Here is a 21,841-nt window from a genome sequence, read left to right on the forward strand (position 1 = left end):
AAGAAAAGTCGTTTGCCATAAAGATATAAAGACAGCTGACCAGTTCTACAGACACCCAGGTGCAGGGCAATATGCAGCCCAGCAATGTGTGCTGGGTGAGGGAACAAAGTAAGGTTTCTCTTTACTTTGTATTGCTGTCCTTAGTAACTTTGTATTGTTGTCCTTAGGAAATAGCCTCTCAAGTGGTACACTGACTTCAGAATCCAGTTTTAAAACTAACTAGTCCTTTTTTCCTCTTCTGATCACAGTCAGGAAGGTTTGCTATAAAATGTACAAACACGTGGACATTCAGAAACCAAAGGATTTTGGGAATCCTACCTCCAAAAGATGCTCACTGTTGGTAGTCCGGAGTCTTTCCTCCTGGACTTTATTTTTAACGAGGTAAATCTTTCTTCAAGCATAAATCACCTCCTACCCACACTCTCTTTAATCCCACTCTGTTGTCCACAGAAAATCTCATTCCTTGTCCTTTTTGCCCCACTCGGGAGTTCCAAGATTCCCCTTACAATGGTTGCCTGGCATCAAAGGTGGTGACTCTGCCCTCACACAAAGGGAAGGGAGAGTCCATTTTGGTAGTGAAAGCTGGAGAGTGTTCAGGCTTGCATTCAGCGGCAGACGCTCCACAGAAACCCCCATTTCTTCGCCTTTCTCTAATTAAGCGAATAATGCCCTGGGTATCAGCATTCATAACAAATAGCCGTTTTTCATTCAATGTTATTGTCGTTTAACTGACAACACGGTGGGAGGGATTCCTTCCTTACTAGCATTTTGTCATATCCAAGTGCTATTGGAAAATTCGGTTCTTCCCTTTAATCACCTGTCAGGAGGAGCATTTGCAAAACTTAAAACATCTCATCAGAAAAAATAAAACTTAAGGAGACCAGACAAATCAAAATCTCAGTTTTTTTTTTTTTCCAATTACTGAATCCAGGACACTTACACCCCATTCGGTTGCTGTAAAAGTCTTCAGCATCTTCCAGCTCCTGTACCTAGCAAACAAGCTCGGTGCCATCTGTACAATGCTTACAGGGTAGCCCTGTCTGTGGCCTGGCACACCATCTGTGGTTTCCATGAGGGGTGGGGCAAATGACTCCTGAGTCGACTAAGACATCTGTATTTGGATCTACTGGGTTTTTCATTCTCTCCTAGATGTTTACAATTCTAGAAATACATGCAACGATGATCTCATGAAACCAGGGAGATTTGATTATTGGAAATATACAGGAAATTTCTAGCTAAAACTTTGATTTTGTTACATATGCTTCCAGGCTCCAGAGTTTGCTTTTGTCTAATAGCTATGCTTTTGAACACTGATTGTGTGTGTGTGTGTGTGTGTGTGTATGTGTGTATGTGTGTATGTGTGTGTGTGTGTGTGTGTGTGATTATCATGCCAAACTCCAGCCCAAACAGAGAAACCAAACAAAATTTGCTTTCTTTTCTTAGCTCTGACCTTCAGTTGGAAATACTTAAAGTCAGGGTCACAGAAGTCTCTTGTCTCCTACTGAGCTCAGCTGGTTGTATTGGCAGTGATTACCTCCCAAAACTGGCAGGAAACCGGTGGACTCACTTCTTCCTTAGAATTCTTGTCTTGCTTTCTCAAGCTGCCTAAGAGCGAGTTTTTCAATCATTCCCTATCTACAGCCACAAAACAGAAACAGGAGCAAAGAGACAGAGGGAACTAGCTAAAGGATTGTCAGAGTGTTGATAAATTCAGTGTGTGTGTACGTATGTGTGTGTGTGTGTGTGTGTGTGTGTTAAACCTCTACAGAGATACAAAAATCTAACTCTCTTTTTAAATACTTCATTGCTAATTTATGGCTTAAAAAAATCTGGCCTTGCCGGATGGTGGTGGCGCACGCCTTTAATCCCAGCACTTGGGAGGCAGAGGCAGGTGGATTTCTGAGTTCGAGGCCAGCCTGGTCAACAAAGTTCCAGGACAGCCAGGACTACACAGAGAAACCGTGTCTCGAAAAAAAACAAAACAAAACAAAACAAACAAACAAACAAAAAATCTGGCCTTGGTCATTTATTTTTGACTGCTAGTCTGGACTTGGCTTAATTCAAATCATCAAATTATCCACTGATTAAATTACATATCAATAACTTGATTCATTTACCTAGATATTAATTTTTATGTTATTGTTTGGCAAACTCTTATTAATCATTTATTGTGGCCACATTTCTGGATACTGAGAGGTTGGTAGGAAAACTGCTTGTTTCATGAATCTTTCAATAGCCCCTAGCATTCAGCAAGTGGGCCTGAACAATCTCTAACTAAAGCAGTTAAAATTTAAATATTAGTCAAGAGGCCTAATGGCTCAGATCTGGACTCTCAGCACTTAGAGGGTCAAAGCAGGAGATTTGTCATGAGTTTAAGGCCAGCATGCGTTACAGAGTAAGGCCCATCCTCAAAGAGTTTAGTGAAAGGGAACTCATTTATCCATGAAACACACAGGAGAGAGAAACACATGAAACATGTGAGAGTAATTGAACATTGTGTTCAATTACTAAGGTATTTGTCTCCACCAGTCAAAGATAGTTGATATATCTGGGTTGGGTATTGGGTTACACTTCTGATTGAGCATCACCAAACTTATAAAGCCTTTAATTAACATTTAAAAAAATGTATAAAAGCAAAAAGGAAAAGGGGGCATGGGATAGGGGTTTTCTAGGGAGGGGAAATGGGGAAAGGGGATGGTATCTGAAATGTAAATAAAATATAAAAAAAAAAGGATTTGACTTATAACATGTTAAAAAATATTTATATATAAAACACATTTATGGATACACATGTGAATTGTCAGGTTTAAAAATGATCCAATTTTTGCTAACCTATTTAATTACAACTAAAAAGGGAAAAGTATAGTCAAGATTAGAGGCAAAGTTTGTCATTGCTGAGTGCACAGTGACAGATTGGTAGATACTTCTCTTAGAGTCAGAGAGACTCACGGACCAGGCACCCATGTATTTGACAGATACTGTGTTACTTGTATGTACCAAATTATGAGGATGTATGTATGAGGATTGTATGTACCATTATGAGGAAGTTTTTGAGAACAGTGTGTGTATTTTATGCTGACCTAACAAGGTTATCTAAATAAAATTAGAATATGAAGAACTCACCACTTTAGGACAGAGTGAGGACACCATAACACCCTCCAGTGATTGTATCATTCTGAAATCCAGGTAGAAAAGAACAGGGGATCTGGCTTGGCAGAACTTGGTACAGTGTTTGCCCAGCATACACAAAGCATACACAACCCCCTGCACTCAATAAACCAGGCAGGGGCAGACACCGGCCATCCCAGCACTCAGGAGGCAGAGGCAGGAGGTTAAAACATTCAAGGTTAAAGAATGAAGAAGTTCAAGGCATTCCTCAGCTATTAACTGAGTTTCAGGCTAAGTTAGGATTCATGAGACCTGGCTTCAAAAACAAAAGAACCCAAACCAAAATGAACAAAACAAACAAACAAACAAACAAATAAACAAAGCAAATGTTCCAATTACTGGCATTATAGAAAGATGGGAAAGAGAAGAAAGGAGGACAGGACATAAAGGGGACCGTAAGGGAGGGGACACTTACTTTGTGGCATTGGCAGTGTGACTTAACTTCTGATAGAAAATAATCAAGGGAGAGTATATGTTTGAGAAGAAAATTCCAGGAAAAAAAAATTGACTAGGCAGTGGTAGCATACACCTTTGATCCCAACACTCAGGAGGCAGAGGCAGCTGGATGGATCCTTGTGAGTTCGAGGCCAGCCTGGTCTACAGAGCTAGTTCCAGGGCAGCCAAGGCTCACAGAGAAACCCTGTCTCAAAACAAACCAACAAACTGCAAGACTTTCTTTTTATAAAGATGTTAAAAATTCGTTGTGCATACTCACTGTATAAATAAGGACATCTGCTTCTAATGTACACTATATGCTGTGTATGTTCTCAGTACACCTCTCCCTCCTGTGCCCCTGTGCTGCCCCTCCCTCTCCCACTAGTTCCTTTATTCAGCCTGACAGTTCAGCTTCTACACATATGCATACATGATTTTATGTATCTCCATAAAACTAGGAACCACAAATGTGAGAAAACACATTTCTCAAGAAAATCACGAAACTTCCTTGATTTATCAATTATGTTTATAGCTGCATCCATTTTCTTGCCAATAACTTTCTTCTTCTTTATGGCACTAATAAATCCACCCCACCCATCTCTGTTTCCATCCACTACATTTTCTTGTCTATTCCTTTGTTGTTGCACACCTATGTTGCTTCCATGAGTCAACCATTGCAAATAGTGCTGTGATAAACTTCTGACCTGGACTGAAGTGTTCGGACATACTGTTCTTTTACAGTGATTCCATTTATTCAAGACTCCTTCGTCTACTTTTTTCCCAGGTGCAGCTGAAGAGGTATCAAGTCTCTCCCTGTCTGTCTCTCTGTCTCTCTGTCACACACACACACACACACACACACACACACACACACACACACCCAACGCCTGGACCTGGTCCGAATACATCCTTGTATATGCTGGCTGCTCATTTCGCTTAAGCCAATGAACTCAAAGACGATTGGGAGAGCCAGGACCATAACTTTCTCATCGGATTTCTAGGGGCATCCGTCATTACATGAGGATCCAAAGCGGCAGAGACTTCAGAACCTGATCTAAGCTCCTCACCCTATTCCCCAACCGGCTGAGAAAGAAGCACACGGCCAATGTGGAAGTGGGGGGAACTTGGACTCCCCCCACCAGTGTGACTTTCCACCTACTGGATTACTAGCTCTGTAGAGAGCAGATTTTCCCTCAGATTCTGCAGTTCTGGTGAGGACTCAGCTTTGCTTGGTTTACTCAACCAAAGAATTCAATTGCCCCCAAACAATCCCCTACTAAAAGCAGTCCTGCCTGCAGGGCTGATTTCATTGTGGAGCCTCTTCCTCTCCCAACATGGTTTACTAAAATAGGCCAAAAGGGTTATGAATGGAGTAGAAGAAACATGGCTCATCACAGTCCCTACACATTATTATGACTTTTTAATTTGAAAGCTGAAAATTTGGTTAACACGTAAAATAGAAAAAAATGCAATTGCTATTTTAAAGTTAATTTGAACATATCTCATTCAAAAGTGACAGTTTGCCAGGCAGTGGTTGCTCACGATTTAATCCCAGAATTTGGGAGGCAAAGGCAGAGGCAGGTGGAACTCTGAGTTCAAGGCCAGCCTGGTCTAAACAGAGAATTCCAGGACAGCCAGGGCTACACAGAGAAACCCAGCCACAAACAAACAAACAAACAACAACCAAGAGAAAATGACACAGTTCAAATCTGCAGGCTACATCTTAATGCTAAAAAATATCATTTTTTAATTTGAATAGGAGATTTAATGTAAGAATAAATGGTATGCCCTATCATAAAGAACTACCCTAAACATAAAGAAAGGAGTTAAAATGACTTTGGTATTTAGTAATATGGTAATGATAAAAGCTTCAAAGGCTACAGTCTTTTCAGTCCCTTCCCAAGGTCTGGCTATATAGCCCAAGCCTGTTTTGAATTCTTTTTTGGGGGGTGTTGGTGATGGTTTTGAGACAGGGTTTCTCTGTATAGCCCTGGCTGTCCTGGAACTCACTCTGTAGACCAGGCTGGCCTCAAACTCAGAAATCCACCAGCCTCTGCCTCCAAAGTGCTGGGATTAAAGGCGTGCGCCACCACTTCCCGGCAGAATTCTTGAACTTCCTGCCTTAGCCTTCCAAGTTCTACAGCCCCACTTGGCTGTAATCTTCATGTTGGATACAATGTGGAAGCCCAGACTGCATATCTGATAAAACAAAGTAGCTCTCTTATGATTCATAAAGCTTCCTATATCCCTCTGTTAAGCATTTTAAAGGTAATGCAGTAAAATTAGTCCTCTGAAATATAAGACTGGCTCAGAATTAGGGGCTATCTAACTATCAACCATCATGTTACACGGCTTGTCTCCATCCAGGGATGCTCAAGCCAGCCTTTGACACGATTTAGTACTGTTGTTGTTTGGACAGAGAAGGCATGGATTTGGACATTAAGAATGATTATACTGGGGTTTGGCGAGATGGCTCATTGGGCAAATGGGTCTGCTGCTAAGACTAATGGCCTGAACTCGATCCCTGGAACTCATGTGGTGGAAGGAAAAAGCCTACTCTGCTATGGCCTGCACCCACCCCCTATAAATAAACAAGTAGAAAAGATGTTGAAACGTGATTATCCGGAGGTGAGGGCTTACCAAACACACATGAGCCCCTACTCAGACTCAACATCCAGCATTAAAGATCATAAGCGTGCATCACAAATGCACACACAGGCTCTTTACGCACACAGACTTTTTGGAAAAGCCATATTGTTAAGAGAGCAAACAGCAACAGCGGCCGGACAGGAAGTGAAGGGAGAAGATATTTTTATATTGCGGGAGAGAGGCTGTGGGAATGGAAACCAGTCTATTCCAGCCATTGTAGAAATCAGTATGGAGGTTTCTCAGAACATTAAAAGTAGAGCCCTGTACAATGCAGCTAACCCACACCTGCATATGCAAGCGTCTCTAAAGCAACCCACCACAGAGATACTTGGGAGCCAGTGTTTATCTCAGGATGAGTCGCAAGCGCCAAGATGGAACTGGCCTAGGTCCTCATCAGCAGATGAAAGGATAAGAAGACATGGTATTATACACACAGTAAGACTTCATTCCACCATCAGAAGCATGGAATTACGCTATTGGCGGGAAAATAAATGTAACTGGAGCTCCTACTAAAGCAAAATAAGTCAAAATCAGGAAGGCAAATATTGTGCATTTTCTCTTGTTTGTGGATCTTAGATCATTATATAAGATAAAATCGTTTATACACATGTCATGAAAGTAGAAGCAAAATTGGAGAAGGGGGATTAACAGGAAGTGGGAGAAAGGGGAGTGACGGGGTGAACGAGGTCAAAGCATATTCTACAAGTGAATAAAATACCTTACAAATACATTACTATGTACAATTAACACATGTCATTAAAAAGATACACCATTATCAACATCCTGTTACTACTGTGTTAAAGGTTCTGGGAAAGAAAACTGCATTAAAACTAGGGCTGGAGAGATGACTTGATGTCTTTACAAACCTGATGGCCCCTGAACCGATATGGCAGAAAGAGAGAGCTGTCCCACAAAGTGTCTTCTCATTTCTGTGTGTGCTCTGGTACCTGGATGCTTCCACCCCCAGATGGGACACTCCTTCCCACTGGACTAGACCCTCTCTGCAAATACTTCCTGTTGCTTCAGCTGGTGTTGGAGATCACAAGGGCAGGCGGGTGACACAGAAGAGGCAAAGGACATTCAATGTTATCACAGCCCACTTCTCAACTGCAACTCCAACAGGGGACAAAGCCTTGATCCATTCGCCAGAGCTCTGTCCCCTCTGTTCAAACATCTGCCATGGAATATATCCCCCAACATGGAGGACTTTAGTTTCCTTTACAGGAACTTTTAGGAGATGCACTCAGACCATAGCAGGGTGGAACTGGGATGGGCAAGAAAAGAGGTGCATACCTTAACACATAGCTTTTCCTTTAACTATATTAATTAATGTTTATTTATTTCTTTAGTGTGTGTGTGTGTGTGTGTGTGTGTGTGTGTGTTGCACACATGTGGAGCTCAGTGGACCTTCAAGAGTCAGTTCTTTCCACTCTGTGGGGATTGAACTCATGTCATTAAGCTTGTCTGCAAATGCTTTTACTCACTGCCCCATCATCTCACGGCCCCATCCCACACAGAAGCTTTTGCTGACTGAATAATACATACATTATTTATTCATAAAGCTAAATTAAACTCAATTACTAAAAATAAAGAAGAAAAGCACTTAGGGGATAGTTTAGCAAAAACCCCATCACCCACGCTCCTGAAAACAATGCTAATTAAATTAACTATCACCAAAGAGAGAGGGGAAAGGAGGGAAGAAGGGGGGACACTAGTTGAGAAGAAATGGAATCAGTAGGAGTGGGAAGACGAGAGAGACTGGGATGAATATGATGAAAAGACACTATGTGTTAGCATTTCTTCTAGGCTCCGCCCCACAGTTACCTGGCAACAGCCAGGTATGCCTGAACCACTATAAAAGGATCTGCTTGCCTTCTCCCCTCTCTCTTGCTCTCTTACTCTCTTACCCTCTTCTCCCTCTGCCCCTCCTCTCCCCATTCCCCTTGAACTTCTCCACGTGTTCATGGCTGGTCTCTACTCCTCTTCTCTCTCTGTCTCGGTCTCTCTCTTCCTCTGTCTCTACTACCCCTTCAACTCCCCTCCCCATGCCTTAAATAAACTCTATTCTGTACTATATCATCGTGTGGCTGGTACCTCAGGGGGAAGAGGGTGCCTCTGTGGGCCCATGCTGAGGCAGAGACACCCCCTTTCCCCGCACTATATCGTACCTCTACAGAACACATCCTTGGCATCTTTTTCGTTTTTATAAACACAGCAATATGTGCACATGTAAAATGTCATATTGCAACCTATTGTGTGTACCTCAAAGGTAAAACAGTTCATCTTTTCTTAACCAGGACCTGATTTGTTATTCCAGCAGGATATCTGGTGGCAGCTGATTTCTCATAGGCAGACAAAGCGATCCTGGTGGTTAGGGTGCCTGGTGGCACTTCCAAGATGCTTTGGGTCTAAGTCCAGTTTTTTATTGGTCATCCCCTGGACTCTAGGTGTAATCTAAAACTCCCACAATCAACAAGACATGGGCAGAATTCGTCTAAAAACTTACTTAAATGAAACATTTGCCAACTGTATTTGTTACTTTTGTCCCCTGTTGTGATGAAACTTTTGCCAAGAACAACGTCAGGAAGGAAGGACTGGTTTCATCTCGCAGTTTCAGAGGATGCAGCCCATCAGGGCAGGGAGCCATGGTGGCGGGTGTGTGAGGTGGCTGCTCACACTGTGTCTACACAGTCAGGAGGTGTGGGGGTTGGGTGGGTTAAGGTTGGTACTAAGCTAACCTTTTTAAAGTTCAGTCTAGTGTAGGGACCTACCGTCTGGGATGGTACTGCTTAGATCAGGGAGGGGAGGTCTTTACTCCCCAAGTAAACTTTTCTAGAAACTCCCTCAGAGATAATGCAAATTATGTGTCCTTATGGTGATTCTATGTCCAGCCCATGTGACAATGAAAATTAGCCACCACACTACCTAAGACTAGCAACTCAACCAAACATGGGTTGCATGGCCAAGTAGGTCCTCGCCGAACAATTAAAAAGTCTCTCTCTCTCTCTCTCTTTCTCTCTCTCTCTCTCTCAATATATATAATATATTACATATATATGTATTTCTCTCTCCATATACATATATATATATATGTATACATATACACACACATATATATTTGTACATATATATTTATATATATTTATATATATTTATACATATATATATATGTATAAAATTTTTTTTCTTGGGAAGAAATAATAAAGGGCAAGTGTATGCGTGTGCCTGAACTCTGCACCTTGGGAACCAGCAGCATAGTAACGACTGGGCTGGACTGGACTCTGTGACAGAGATGAAGTGAGGATCCCGGGGGAACCCTGAGGTCTTCATTTCTCTCAGCCATCACAGCTCTGAGGTGATGCATAAAAGCCATAAGGTAGGAGGACTTCTGCCCTTCCTTCACCCTGGGCCCTCCTTGTAGTTTCCCACCTTGTTTCTCATGAAGAGAAAGGTGGTGGGAGCCACAGCTGCCCAAAAAGTCAAAGCAGGCACCAACTAAGGTGACAGATGGGCACGGGTGTGTGTGTTAGGATTCCCAGCTGTGACACTCAGTCTCTGCTGTCCTTTAACCCATCCCATGTTACTTATTTTCACTAGGGTAGAGAGTCTTCTCTACAGAAAATAGACAGACAAGGGGAAGGAGGGAAGGGAGGAAGAGAAAGAGAGAGGGGGAGAGGAACAGAGAGAGACAGGGAGAAAGAAAAAGGGAGGGAGAGAGAGACAGAGGCAGAGAGAGAGAAAGAGTGGGAGAGAGAAAGAAGGGGAGAGAAAGAAAGGGAGAAGGAGAGAGGAAGGAGAGAAAGGGAAAGGGAGAAGGAGGAGAGAGGGAGAGGGGGAGAGAGACATGTACGGGCAGGAGAAAAAAGGAAATGAAAGGAGGGAGGGAGAAAGAAAAGAAACTCAGAGAACAAGGGAGAGAAGAAGGATGGAAAAGAGGAGGGAAAAGAGAAAACGTCAAAAAGGGATGGAGGGAAGGAGAGCAAAGGAAGAGAGGAAGAGAGAAAGGAAAAGAGACAGACCACAAGGGAGGGAGGGATATAAGAAGATATAACTGGAATGATACAGAATAGGGTTGTCGTTAGCAACAGTAAGGACAGAGAGGCTGGGTTACCAGATTGTAGGAACCCCAGAGTCAGAATTCCTGATCAGATTATGTTTTGATATTTACCATTTGGACAAACTGATTTATGATTGCTAAAATACTCTGTGTGTAGTAACCTTACTAAAGGCAAGTGTTTCAGTTAATTACAACAAGCGGCAGGAAAACTGGGAAAACCAGAAGTTAACTGGAAGACCAACATGGCTGAAGAAGAGGGTGAGGGAGGCCACTCTGTCATTTGCCACTACTCAGCATGGCTTGAAATGAGCCAACCGCTGTAGAGTTGAATTAAGGCTGGGACTCTCAGCGTGTGGTGAAGTCATGAGAGACATCAAAACTGAGGTCTTGTGGGTAGGTACCTGTAATCCCAGCACTTGGGAGGTGGAGGTAGGATGCACAGATGTTCAAGGTCAGGATCAACCACAAAGCAAATTTGAGGCCAACCTGGGCCACATGACACTGTCTCAAAGCTCCATCCCCAACAACCAACAAGTGAGGGTGTCTACTAATTGTCTAAGAATGCCTATCTGTTAAGAGGTCAGGGAAGACAAAGACATATCTCAGAGTGTGTCCGCATCGTATGTGTGCCTAGTTCTAATTTTATTGTCTTCTTCTTTAAATTGTGATTCTCTTAAGAGACAATTAATAGGAGCCTTTTCTTTTAAATCTGTTTTAATCAAGAAAAGGAAATGAACAACCCACACCCCAGGAAATGTTTAGGAAGGACTCAGGATTTCCAGCTGCCATTGGCAGCTGCTTTGTGACTGTCAAGTCACTCAGCAACTGGCCTGTGACTAGCTCCATGAACTGGGGATAATGACGTCATTGATTCTGGGGGGGGGGGTTGTTTGCTTCATGAGACAAGGTCTCACGTAGTCCATGCTGGCCTCAAGCACCCACCTCTGCCCCCTGTGTAGAGCCCCCGGCCTCCAGCTCCAAAGTGCTGGGGACTGACTGTAGGCATGTATAACCACATTAGGTTTATTTATATGGTGCTGGGCAGAAAATCAAGTCTGAGTGCTGGCTGGGCAAACACTCTACCAACTGAGCCAGGTCTCTAGCTTTTCATTAAGAAAAACAGCACAACACAGCATGTATCACACCAGTCCACTGTTAATGGGCCGTGGCTTCCAAGACCTTGCTGGTGATATTTGGGGGCTCCCGTTTATAGACAGCCCTTTCCTTTCAGGGCAACCGCCATGTTTACCCTAAAGATCTATTGTAAAATCACTCATTGTTTATTCTTCTAAAGGAGGCACAGGCTGTGCCACTGTTCTTCGGTTGGAGAGTAAATAGGCCCTCTGGTTTCTGTTGCCTACAAGGGGGCTTAGCCAGATCTAATCTTTTCTAAACCTGTTCTGTTCCTGGGCTCAGCAGTATGGCCTAATTGTCAACATTAATCTCCCGTTCCCCTTTTGTGGTCCATTCTGTCAATAGACTATTGAGTGTTCGGTAAATTACAGCCCGCCCCGCAGCCAGTGCAAGGACACAGAAGTTCAATCATAGGCCTGCCTGTGCCAACTCATTCTTAATATCTGTGAAATAGCTGTTAAGCTGGGGGGTGGGGGTGAACGTGATGCCTGTGGTATATCCTTCTCAGGTTTCCGTACTGTACAAGCAGGTATGTGGGGGTTTCTTTTTCTAGGCAACAGGTGTGTTCTTGGAACAAAGTTCGACACCCTTCCCTCACCCCCCTTTTTGGCTTGCGACAGAGGTGGCAGCTGCAGGCTTAACTCCAATGACACAGGGCTCTGGGAGGGCACAGACCTAAACTGCTTGTTCACTTTATTAAAGCGACAGGCAGATGGGCTCTGGATGCCTGTGCTTTTCTTTGTGTTACAGAGCCGGGGCCTGCATTTTCAGATGGCAAGCCTCTATCTCTTTTATTGCTCTCTGTTTCTCTCTTTCCCTATATTTTCTCATCTTTCCCCTTCCTCCTTTTCCCCCCCCCCCCTTGCTTTCTCCCTTCCTCTTTTTCTTTCCTCCTTGGACTCCCATCTCCTCTCCAGCCCATCCACACCCCCACCTCTTTTGTTCCCTTTCAGCCTTTCCTTTTGTTAAAATAAGCACGACACTGGTAAAGCACTCTGTCCTTATTTGAGAACATATTTTCATTAGAGCGCACTGTTTATAAGCTGTTTATAAGTGAGGAGGGAAAAGCATTTCTTTTAAATCCAAATACACCTACACCTCTCTTTATTCTAAAAGGAATGTAAAGGAACTCTTTATTATGCAAATAGAAGGCTCACTCTTCACAAGGGTGTACATCTTTGAAAAAACAAAACAAACAAACAAACAAAACTGTAAGCTCTGGTACTAATTTCTAAGCCTCATTGTTCTCTGGTTAGAGCTTCTATCTAGGGTTTTGTGAGATGTTAGTAGCCAGAGTTCTGATGTACTGTCCTACCCTAGACACATACTGTCAACATCAACTGAAGGTCACAGATCTTGAATCACTGTGACAGCATTATGTAAGAATTTCGTCTGCATATTGGGGTTCCGCTCCTTTATGTATTTAGCTTTCAGGTAGATTGTGTGTGGTAAATATTAGAAATTCAACACTAGTTTGCTGTATGTGAACGTTCAGAGAGACAAAGACAACCAGAACTAAAAGGGTCAGTGAGTATTTCATGAGAAGTATTTAATAACAGTGGAGGATATCACTGGCACAAGTACCCTGTGATGTGACTGGCTGACCACTTATTTAATTACAGTCTTGGATCTGCTGGGACGGAGAGTCACTAGACTCTCTGCAAGACCACTGCAGAGTGTTGAATACGATATCAACAGAGACGGAGAAAAGATGGAAACCTTTCCAATTATTTTTCCTAACCGCAAACAACGTTATTCAAGCATCTGATTTTCTGTAAACCTTTGCTGAAACTGTCTTTTCCAGGATGTAAATAATGAGTAACTGCTGGCGTATAAATCTGTCTGTGGTTAGCAGACCAGGGCACACATCCTTAAAGATCTATTCCAATCCAGAAATTCCCAGATTCTATACTTTTTCCTCTCTCCCAGGTTGTAACTGAAAAGAAGTTATGAGAAGATAAGACATAAAAAATTTGCATCTCTCTCTTTCTCTCTCTCTTTGTGTGTGTGTGTGTGTGTGTGTGTGTGTGTGTGTGTGTGTCTGTCTGGGTGTAGGCCATGAATCTAGAAAGAGGATTATGAAGAATAGAAGAGATATTAAGATTGAGAAGAGAGGGCAATGGAATATTTGTGACCCGAAAGAAGAAAGTAGGGACAGTCAGAGGAAGGGAGCCAACCAGAGAGGACAGGGGTTATGGAAGAGGACAGAAAGCAAGGGGGACAAATTAGAACACAGTATAGTGATGCAGAGGTATGGAAATGTCACAATGAGACACGTACTTTTCATGATGACTTAAAAACACAGGAAGAAAAAGGGCTATGGAGATAGCTCAGCTAGGAAAGGGTTGGCCTCACTAAGGGAATGTTTGATCCCTGGCACCAATGTAAAAAGCCAGCCATGGTATCCAGTTGTAATCCCACTGCTAGTGAGGTGCTAGACAGGATGATCTCTGGGTTCCACTCAGTCAGTATCAGGCCCTGGTGTGGGACCCTGTTTCACACACACGGTGGATTTCACCTGAAGAAAGACATCTGGGGTTGACTCCTACATGCATGCATGCACACACAGCGTCATGTGTAGCCACAGACTCACAAACATACACACACACACACACACACACACACACACACACACACACACACACACTAATGTACCAGCAAAAGCACATTACCATCTTAACCATCTTTAAGTATACTTTCGGTGCTGCTACACTCACGCCACCGTGAGATTTTTGGGTTTCTTTGTCATAGAACTTAGGTTCACAGATACTAGAAGACTTCTCATTGCCTCCCATTCCTGCCTCTGGTGACCTCTATTCTTGGTTTCTACAAATTTTGCCTCTTTGGATGCATCACCTAGGAGTACTCACACAATGCACCCCTTGCCGTGCCGGATTTATTTTCCTTAGCACCGTGTCAGACAACACATTTCCTTGATGCATTCATCTGTCCACAGACCCTTCAGTTGCTTCTCCTCTTGGCTGCTGAGACTCATGCTGTTCTGAACTTGGGAGTACTAATTCCACTTTGAAAGTCTGTCCTCATTGCTTCTGGGTGCGTGCTCAGTTGGGAGATCTTATGTTTACGCTGTTGTCAGTGTTCCTGTACCTGCCAAGCCGTTTTCTCTAACGGGTGCCTGCCAACAGAACACCACGCCCAAGCCAACACTTTCTATGTTCTGGGGTTTTCTGATGATATTTGCATCCTAACAGGTGTTTGCTAATAGCCTCAGTCTGACCCTGAGGAAGAATGGCGTCTGGTGCCTGGTGCCAGAGTCAACTCTGTTGGGGGATCTTTTTTTTTTTTTTTTTTTTTTTTAATAGTGAAGTAAATTGACTCTAATCCCTCTGTTTGGTGCCCTCTTAGCTTCCTGACACAGCAAGTATACAATCAAGTCTCCTGCAGTGACTAGCAGGTCCTATCCAGTTCTAGTTTCAGGCTACTTCCACCTCCCCAGCAGCCTTTTGCTCTGCTGAGAACAGCTTATCCCAGCATCCTCTGGGCCTTTGCTCTAACCCTGTGCTCTGTCTGGACCGCTCTGCTCCATAACCACCTCTATCGCTCCCTCTCTCTCCTAAAATACATTGTGGTAGATTTAAATCTCAATCCTGAGTTTCTACCCTGCCTTGATCATTGAGTTCCCGGACACACAACTTCATTATTTACAATAAACCTTAAGCAGCACAAGAGCTATGCTATTAGAATCTACTTTCCTATCGATAACCCCGAGTTATCACTTTCTATGTTTCATCTGGGCTGCTCTTAACTCCAATTGGCCAGCCCTCAGGGTCACGTTTTCAAGACTCAACTAACCTATGGAGGCTTTTCCTCCACTCCTTTCTTCTCTCCCATATGGTTCTCCTCAACCCCCAAACCCGGAACCCTAAACCCCGCTCATGTCTCTTCTGTCCAGCTATTGGCTGTTGGCATCTTTATTCACCAATCAGGAATAACTTGGGGCAAGGTTCACATAGCATCTAGGGGCGGACTCTCTCATCTCTGGGGCAACCCCGTCTTGAGGAACCAGTGTTAGCATTAGAATACAAACAGCACCAGGCTGGCCCATTATGAAGATCTCTGCTCAAAAGTTACCTCCTGAGATAAGGCTCCTATACCAACAGCCCTGATTCTAGAACTCTCCATATCATTGTCTTTTCCCTTATTTTTTGGCAATACCTATAACTCCTCAGTTGGCTATATAGTTATGTATGTCTTTTATTACCCAAAGGCAAAGATAAAGGTAACGGTTTGAGGCAGGGGCTGGTCAGGACTCTCTTGTCTCACTCGTCTCTGAATTCCTGGTACCTTTCCTTTTGAAGCTTGAATCAGTAGACGCTTGTAGGGCAGATAAATAAATGTATAAATGAAGGGAAAAATAAGCAGAGTGGACATCATGAGATGCCATTGGGGTTTCCCGAGGGCCAAGAAGTACTCACGTGAGTCTCTACGTCACCAGCAAGGACTCGGCTCTTCTTTAAGAACTCTGCCACCATACTGTTTATCAGTTTGTCAAAGGCTTCCACGGACGGTGCCATGCCTGTGGAAAGAGAATGGCTTGGTTACTCCCCAGTGGTTTTGTGGAAGCTGGGGCTGGCTTGCCATGGGTCACGTGGAGGCTGAATATCATCACTTATTCAGTCATTCATTCCTCTGTGAATATTCACTACAGCTCCGGGAAATCTCCTTTGCCCAATCTCCTTTCTTGTCGGTGAAGACTTTCATCAGCACCATTTATTCCCATCTCTACCCTGACGGTTCTCTTGCTTATCAGCGCAGCTGGATTTAGAACGACCGAATGGACACACCTTTATGTATATAGTTCACATGGGGCTTTGGTTTGAGTTTTAATAAACTGCAAAGATAGATGTCTCTATATTAGGGGAGGAAGGTCAGGGTTTTAGTAAGGGAGTTCCAGAGAGGTTTAACCTTGGAGGAATGTGGGGGGGGGGCAGCAGCCTACAAACAGGGGTCCTGGGCTGAATGGGGAGACAGCAAGGTGAGTGCCAGCATCTATCTCTGCTTCCTGACTGTGGCTGCTGGTGACCCATTGCCTCCTGCACCCATCAGTAAGAATTCCTGGCTTAATGGCCCAGGTGCCTCAAACTATGAGCCACCCTCCGCCCACCCCCTAAGCCCTTCCCCTCCCTTAAGTTGGTTTTTTATCAGGCATTTTGTTACATTGATGAGAAAAGTAAGAACACAACTGCAAGCCTAGCAGGGAAGCAGGCACCTCAGGCAGTACTACAGATGAGGGAACAGAAGTGCACACACAGCAAAGAAACTGACCCAGGCTCCTCAATATCACCGCCTTTTCCTCCATAGCTCTTCCAGGTACGACACCAACCTACAGAGTTGTCCAGAGTCCCCAGGAATTCAGAGGACAGTGAACTCTGAGCAAGAGGGGCAAACCTTTTCTTCCTCCTTTATTTCCAATGGAGAGGATGGAGAGAATGAGCATCGTTCTGGACAGATCTGTGCAGAGCTCGACCAGCAGCCAATGTGCAGTGCAAGCTGAGCGGACAGCGGTCCAACTAGCATGCCCTGTTCCCTAACTGGCATTTTAACTATCTAACTAACTAAAAACAAACAAACAAACAAACAGCAAACAAAATACCCCAAACCTAAAACCTTGGCTCTCCTTCCTTAATGTTAAGAAATTTATCTTTGCAGTTTTTAATAACTCAAACCAAAGCCCCTTTCTTTCTTCAAATGCCTCATCCCTGCTCACAAAACTAAGAGAAAAGGCTTCCTTTTCTTTTTTATTCCAATTATCCATTTCCACAGCCCCAAGGAGGGGTTGGAATGTGTTGGGGGCAGTGATTGACGTATGTCCATCTGGAAACAGACAGGCTTGTTTGTTGATTGAGGGAGGTGTGAGATGTTTCTGTTGAGCATTTAAAGTGGAAAAAAGGATTTCAGAAACGTGATGGGAGCTGCTGCCTATCGAAAGGCAAAAATGATGAAAGAGAATACGTTTCCAGTTCCCTTTTATCCCAGACTCTGTTTACACCTCCTCCGGGCAGCCTTTAATGATCTGTTCTTCCCCTAGACTGTATCCTTTGAGTGTCTCTTAATCAAAGCATCCTTGGCTTTGAGTGGTAATGTAGGCAGAGCAAAGGTGCCCGATGAGCTGGACTGTGTATAACATCTGAGGTCTTCTGCACCCAGGACCATGATCATCATGGGGCAGGGATGCAATACTTTTTCCACTGTGGAGCTAAACTTGCCTGATTGTCAGGAAAACAAGACAGAAAGACAGAGCAAAACAAAAAACAAACTCAAAACTTATAGAGAGGTTCTTGATCTCTGGATGATATGTATTTGCAATGGCCTGAGTTCTTTCTCAAATGTTTCTTTAAATTCTAGAAGACATAGCTTTATTTAATATCCAACACAAAAAAGTAATGTAGTATAGATTACTGTATACTATATATGGTATATAGTACTATTACTATATACAGCAATAGTGTCTACATTTAGGGGCGAAACTCAATTGATTAATTACTAAGTATTTCACATACACGTCCTGTTGCAGTCTCCCAGGTGCCAGGATTATAGGTGACATCTCTTCAGATTAAATAAAACATTTTAAGAATGGGAACCATTTAGGTGTCTCCCTAATTATCCCACTTGCTAATAACCCCACTTCAAGTCAAAGAAACTGCCAGCTAATTTTCCCAGGGGACCTTTGCTTTAGTGAGTGATTGGAAACAATTAAAAAAAAAATTTGTTTAAATATCAAATAATTTAATTTTGTGCCCTCTAATTGTATTCAGCCTTCCCCCCACCAGACTTTTCTTTCTCTTCTTGTGTGTATATGTACATGTTGCGTGTGTGCATATATGTGTACAGGTTTGCTCAGATGTGGGTGCACATGCATGTGCTTTAGCATTTAGAGGTATGAGGCTGATGTGTGGTGCCATCCTTGGTCACTGCCCACCTTAGGCACTGAGGCAGGATCTCTCCCTGAACCCAAAGCTCAGAGATCCCCTGCCTCTGTGTACAGTGCTGGGGTTACAGGCCTGTCTTCTAAATGGGTTCTGGGGAACCAAACCTCACTTCTTTGCTTGCATGGCAAGTTCTTTACCCACTGAACCATCTTTCTAACTCTCTCTCTCTCTCTCTCTCTCTCTCTCTCTCTCTCTCTCTGTCTTTCTCTCTTAAGTAAAAGAAACACTTTGTTTTGTCTGCTACCTTTTTGAATGTGTGAGGTTTAAATTATTGGCTATTCCTCTTGGTTTAGATACCCATCATATCCTGGAATTGAACTTTATTTTGTGCATTGACAGGCTTCTTATTGGTGGGCAGGGACCTTAAGGAAATGTCTGCAGCCACATTATGTCCAGCACATAATGAGACAAAGTTGCTGGAGTGGAAAGACTTTGCCGTAGAAATGGGGTTTCTAAGGTCCAGACACCAATGGAAGGAAGGGCCTAAGAAGGAACCACGAGTGCATCTTAGATTGTCTGTAGAAGAGACTCTGGCTCATCCCAGGCTCCCTTTAAGCCATCCCTCCTTCCAGTCCATTTAGGGCACTTTTGTTTTTAGCATGTTCAGAGGGAAGGCAGAGACAGTACATTTCGAGTTCACACAGTATTTTCTGTTCTGTGGTGTGTAATAGGACACACAGGTCCCCAAACACCCAACGTTCTAGAAGCAGCAATGCATACCTTTCCTGGGCAAAGAGGTGTTGAGGTGTCCTCTTGCCCGAGGCTTTCCCCAGCTCCCCAAAGCCTGGCAGCATTTAAAACAGGTCAGAGGAGCCGTGTGTGCACACACAGGTCAGGAATAGAACTGCATATTCAATACAGATCATCATGTTAAATTTTAATTTTAGATGAGCAATGAATAGATTTTTAAGGCAATTATGTGCCATGCAGTATATAGCTCATGCAATAGTTGAGAAATTTGGAATTTCCATTTTGGAAATTCTATTGTAGATAGCTTGAAATAGCTTAAAAAGTTTGCCATATGGGTTACCTGTTATTTACTGTTGGCTTTTATTTGTGTTTTCTTTTCTGTTCAAGGTTTTTTTTTGTGTGTGTGTGAGTTGTTGTTTGTTGTTTTTTGTTCTTTTATTTTTTTAATTTTGGCAGAGTCTCATGTAACCCAGGATGACCTCAAATTAGATACTGTGGTCCTTTGAATAGGTATGACCCTCACAGATTTGTGTGTTTGAATGCATGGCCACAGGAAGTGACACTATTAGGAAATGTGGTCTTATTGGAGGAGGTGTGGCCTTGTTGGAGGAAGTGTGTCATTGTGGGGCGGGGCTTCGAGGACTCCTATGCTCAGGTTCCACCCAGTGTGGAATCTGGTCTCTTCCTGGCTGCCTTCTGATCAAGAAGTAGAACTCTCAGCTCCTCCTTCTGCACCATGCCTGCCTGGACACTTTGATGTGCCTGGCTTCATGCCATGTTGATAATGGACTAAACCTCTGAAACTGTAAGCCAGTCACAAGTAAATGCTTTCCTTTATAAGAGTTGTCTTGGTCACGGTGTCTCTTTACAGAAAAAACAAACAAACAAACAAACAAACAACCCAAACTAAGACAGTTCTATAGTTGAAACTGGCCTTGAACTCTTGATCATTGTGCCTACCTTCTTAGTGTTGGGATTAAGGTGTGCACCAGCACTCCTGGCTTAAAGAAAATTCTTAACTTTTTAAAAATGTCTGCATGCATGTGAGTGTAATGTGTGTGGGATACCTATGCAACAGTATACATATGACCATCTGAGGGGGACTCTGTGGTGTCAGTTCTCTCTTTCCACCTTTATGTGGGTTCTGGGGATCAAATTCAGGTTGCCAGGTTTGTGTGGCAAGTACCTTTCCCCACCAAGTCATCTCTCCAACCCAAAAGCTCTTTTTTTTTTTTTTTTTTTTTTTTTTGCACTCTGGATTCAATCCTCACCACTTGTACCCACCTGAGAGGTCTATTAGATCGGAATGCTCAGAGGTCAGATTACATGCTCTGGTCATGGTCTTGTTCCATCATTGGCTTAACCCGGGACAAGCTTCAGTCAAGTTGCAGTGACCAAACGCAGTGATTTGTCCTTATAGTGAAAACCTACAGTGCCTAATCCCTTTTCATGCCTTCCAATACAGCACACCCATCCTATCTTTGAGAACTCCTTCAATGATACAGTTACACATTAAAACAAAACAACACCTCTTTGGTTGTGGGCTACCTTCTTCAGAGACGCAGGTGTTGATCATTTTTGTGGACTACAGCCCGCAGCTTCTAAAGTTTTCTTCTGAAGCTGGCTCATAAAACCTGCATGTGTTTGTGGGAGAAAGCAAATTTATCCCTTCATTTCCTTTCCCAAGGACTGCTTGCCTCTGGTTAAGGTTGTGGTCACACCCAAAGGAAGGAGAAGGGGTTTGAAGAAAGTGGGAGTCAGATTTTGAAAAAAAAAAAAAAGTGTTGAAATCGGGGCTAAGTGAACCACACAAAGACCAGAAATGACATCAGGAGGTAGCCCTACCTTCACTGACACCATTAACTTCCCCACAGCCTTCAGGAGATTCGTGTAACCCTGCAGACAGCTGCTCCAGCCGGCTGACCGCGCTTTCCAGTCTCTCCATCAATGCCAGCATGTCTGCCATTCTAGAAAGACACAGACACAGACACAGAGATTATGTGAGCATCCCCGAGGGGCAGCAAACTGACATCATCCCACTGAATGGTCGGAGAGAAGGTAAATATCACAGAAGAACAGATTCCATCACATCCTGCCATGAAGATGCCTGAAACAGAAGATTCTCAGTTCAATGTTTGGTTTTTGTTTTTGTTTTCTTTCGTTTGTTTGTTTGCTGAGTGAAGATCTCTCTATGTAGACCTGGCTGTTCTAGAACTCACTATGTAGAGCAGGCAGACCTCAAAGTCACAGAGATCCACCTGCCTCTGCTTCCTCAGTGCTAGGATTAAAGGCGTGTGCCTTCATCATACCGTGCCTGGAATGACTTTTTAAAAAACAGAGTATAAAACCTTAGATGCAAGCATTACATAGCTTCCCACTTTTTCCAGCTTTTGGGAATAATTCCTGTTATTCCAGCGTTGCTGCCTGATGCCAGTTTGTATAGCACTTACCTAAAAGCCACAGACATATAACCCCAAATTAATATCACAAATGCTTACGAGGCTGAGTGGTGGGAACTACCACTTAATTTTAACTAGTTCCAGTCACTGTGTTAAATCGTGATTACCCAGGGCAACTCTAAACCCACCAATAATCCTTGCTCACCTAATTGTATGGAATTGTGAGTTTCTAGAATTGAGTATTGTTCATCAGGCAGGGAGATACCATCACCTCTGGGTATTAATTATTATCAGTCTGTTTCCATGTTTCTGTTGTGAAATTATCTTCAGTTATAATGATTCTGAATTGCGGAGGTTTT

General features: G+C 43.3%; 1 protein-coding gene across 2 annotated transcripts in view; it reads right to left on the reverse strand.

Annotated features, from left to right (window-relative positions):
- Cap2 (cyclase associated actin cytoskeleton regulatory protein 2) overlaps positions 1-21,841 on the reverse strand; it is a 142,150-nt gene that overhangs the window by 99,845 nt on the left and 20,464 nt on the right. For both annotated transcript variants that reach the window (XM_034510850.2, XM_034510851.2), the window contains exons 2-3: positions 20,929-21,050; positions 15,880-15,980 (exon numbers count right to left, since the gene is read on the reverse strand). In XM_034510850.2, the coding sequence (XP_034366741.1) occupies positions 15,880-15,980; positions 20,929-21,049 (222 nt within the window). In that variant the 5' untranslated portion in view covers position 21,050. The remainder of the gene's footprint in view (positions 1-15,879; positions 15,981-20,928; positions 21,051-21,841) is intronic.

The sequence above is a fragment of the Arvicanthis niloticus genome, chromosome 8 (assembly GCF_011762505.2).
Source record: "Arvicanthis niloticus isolate mArvNil1 chromosome 8, mArvNil1.pat.X, whole genome shotgun sequence".
Classification (NCBI taxonomy): Eukaryota; Metazoa; Chordata; class Mammalia; order Rodentia; family Muridae; genus Arvicanthis; species Arvicanthis niloticus.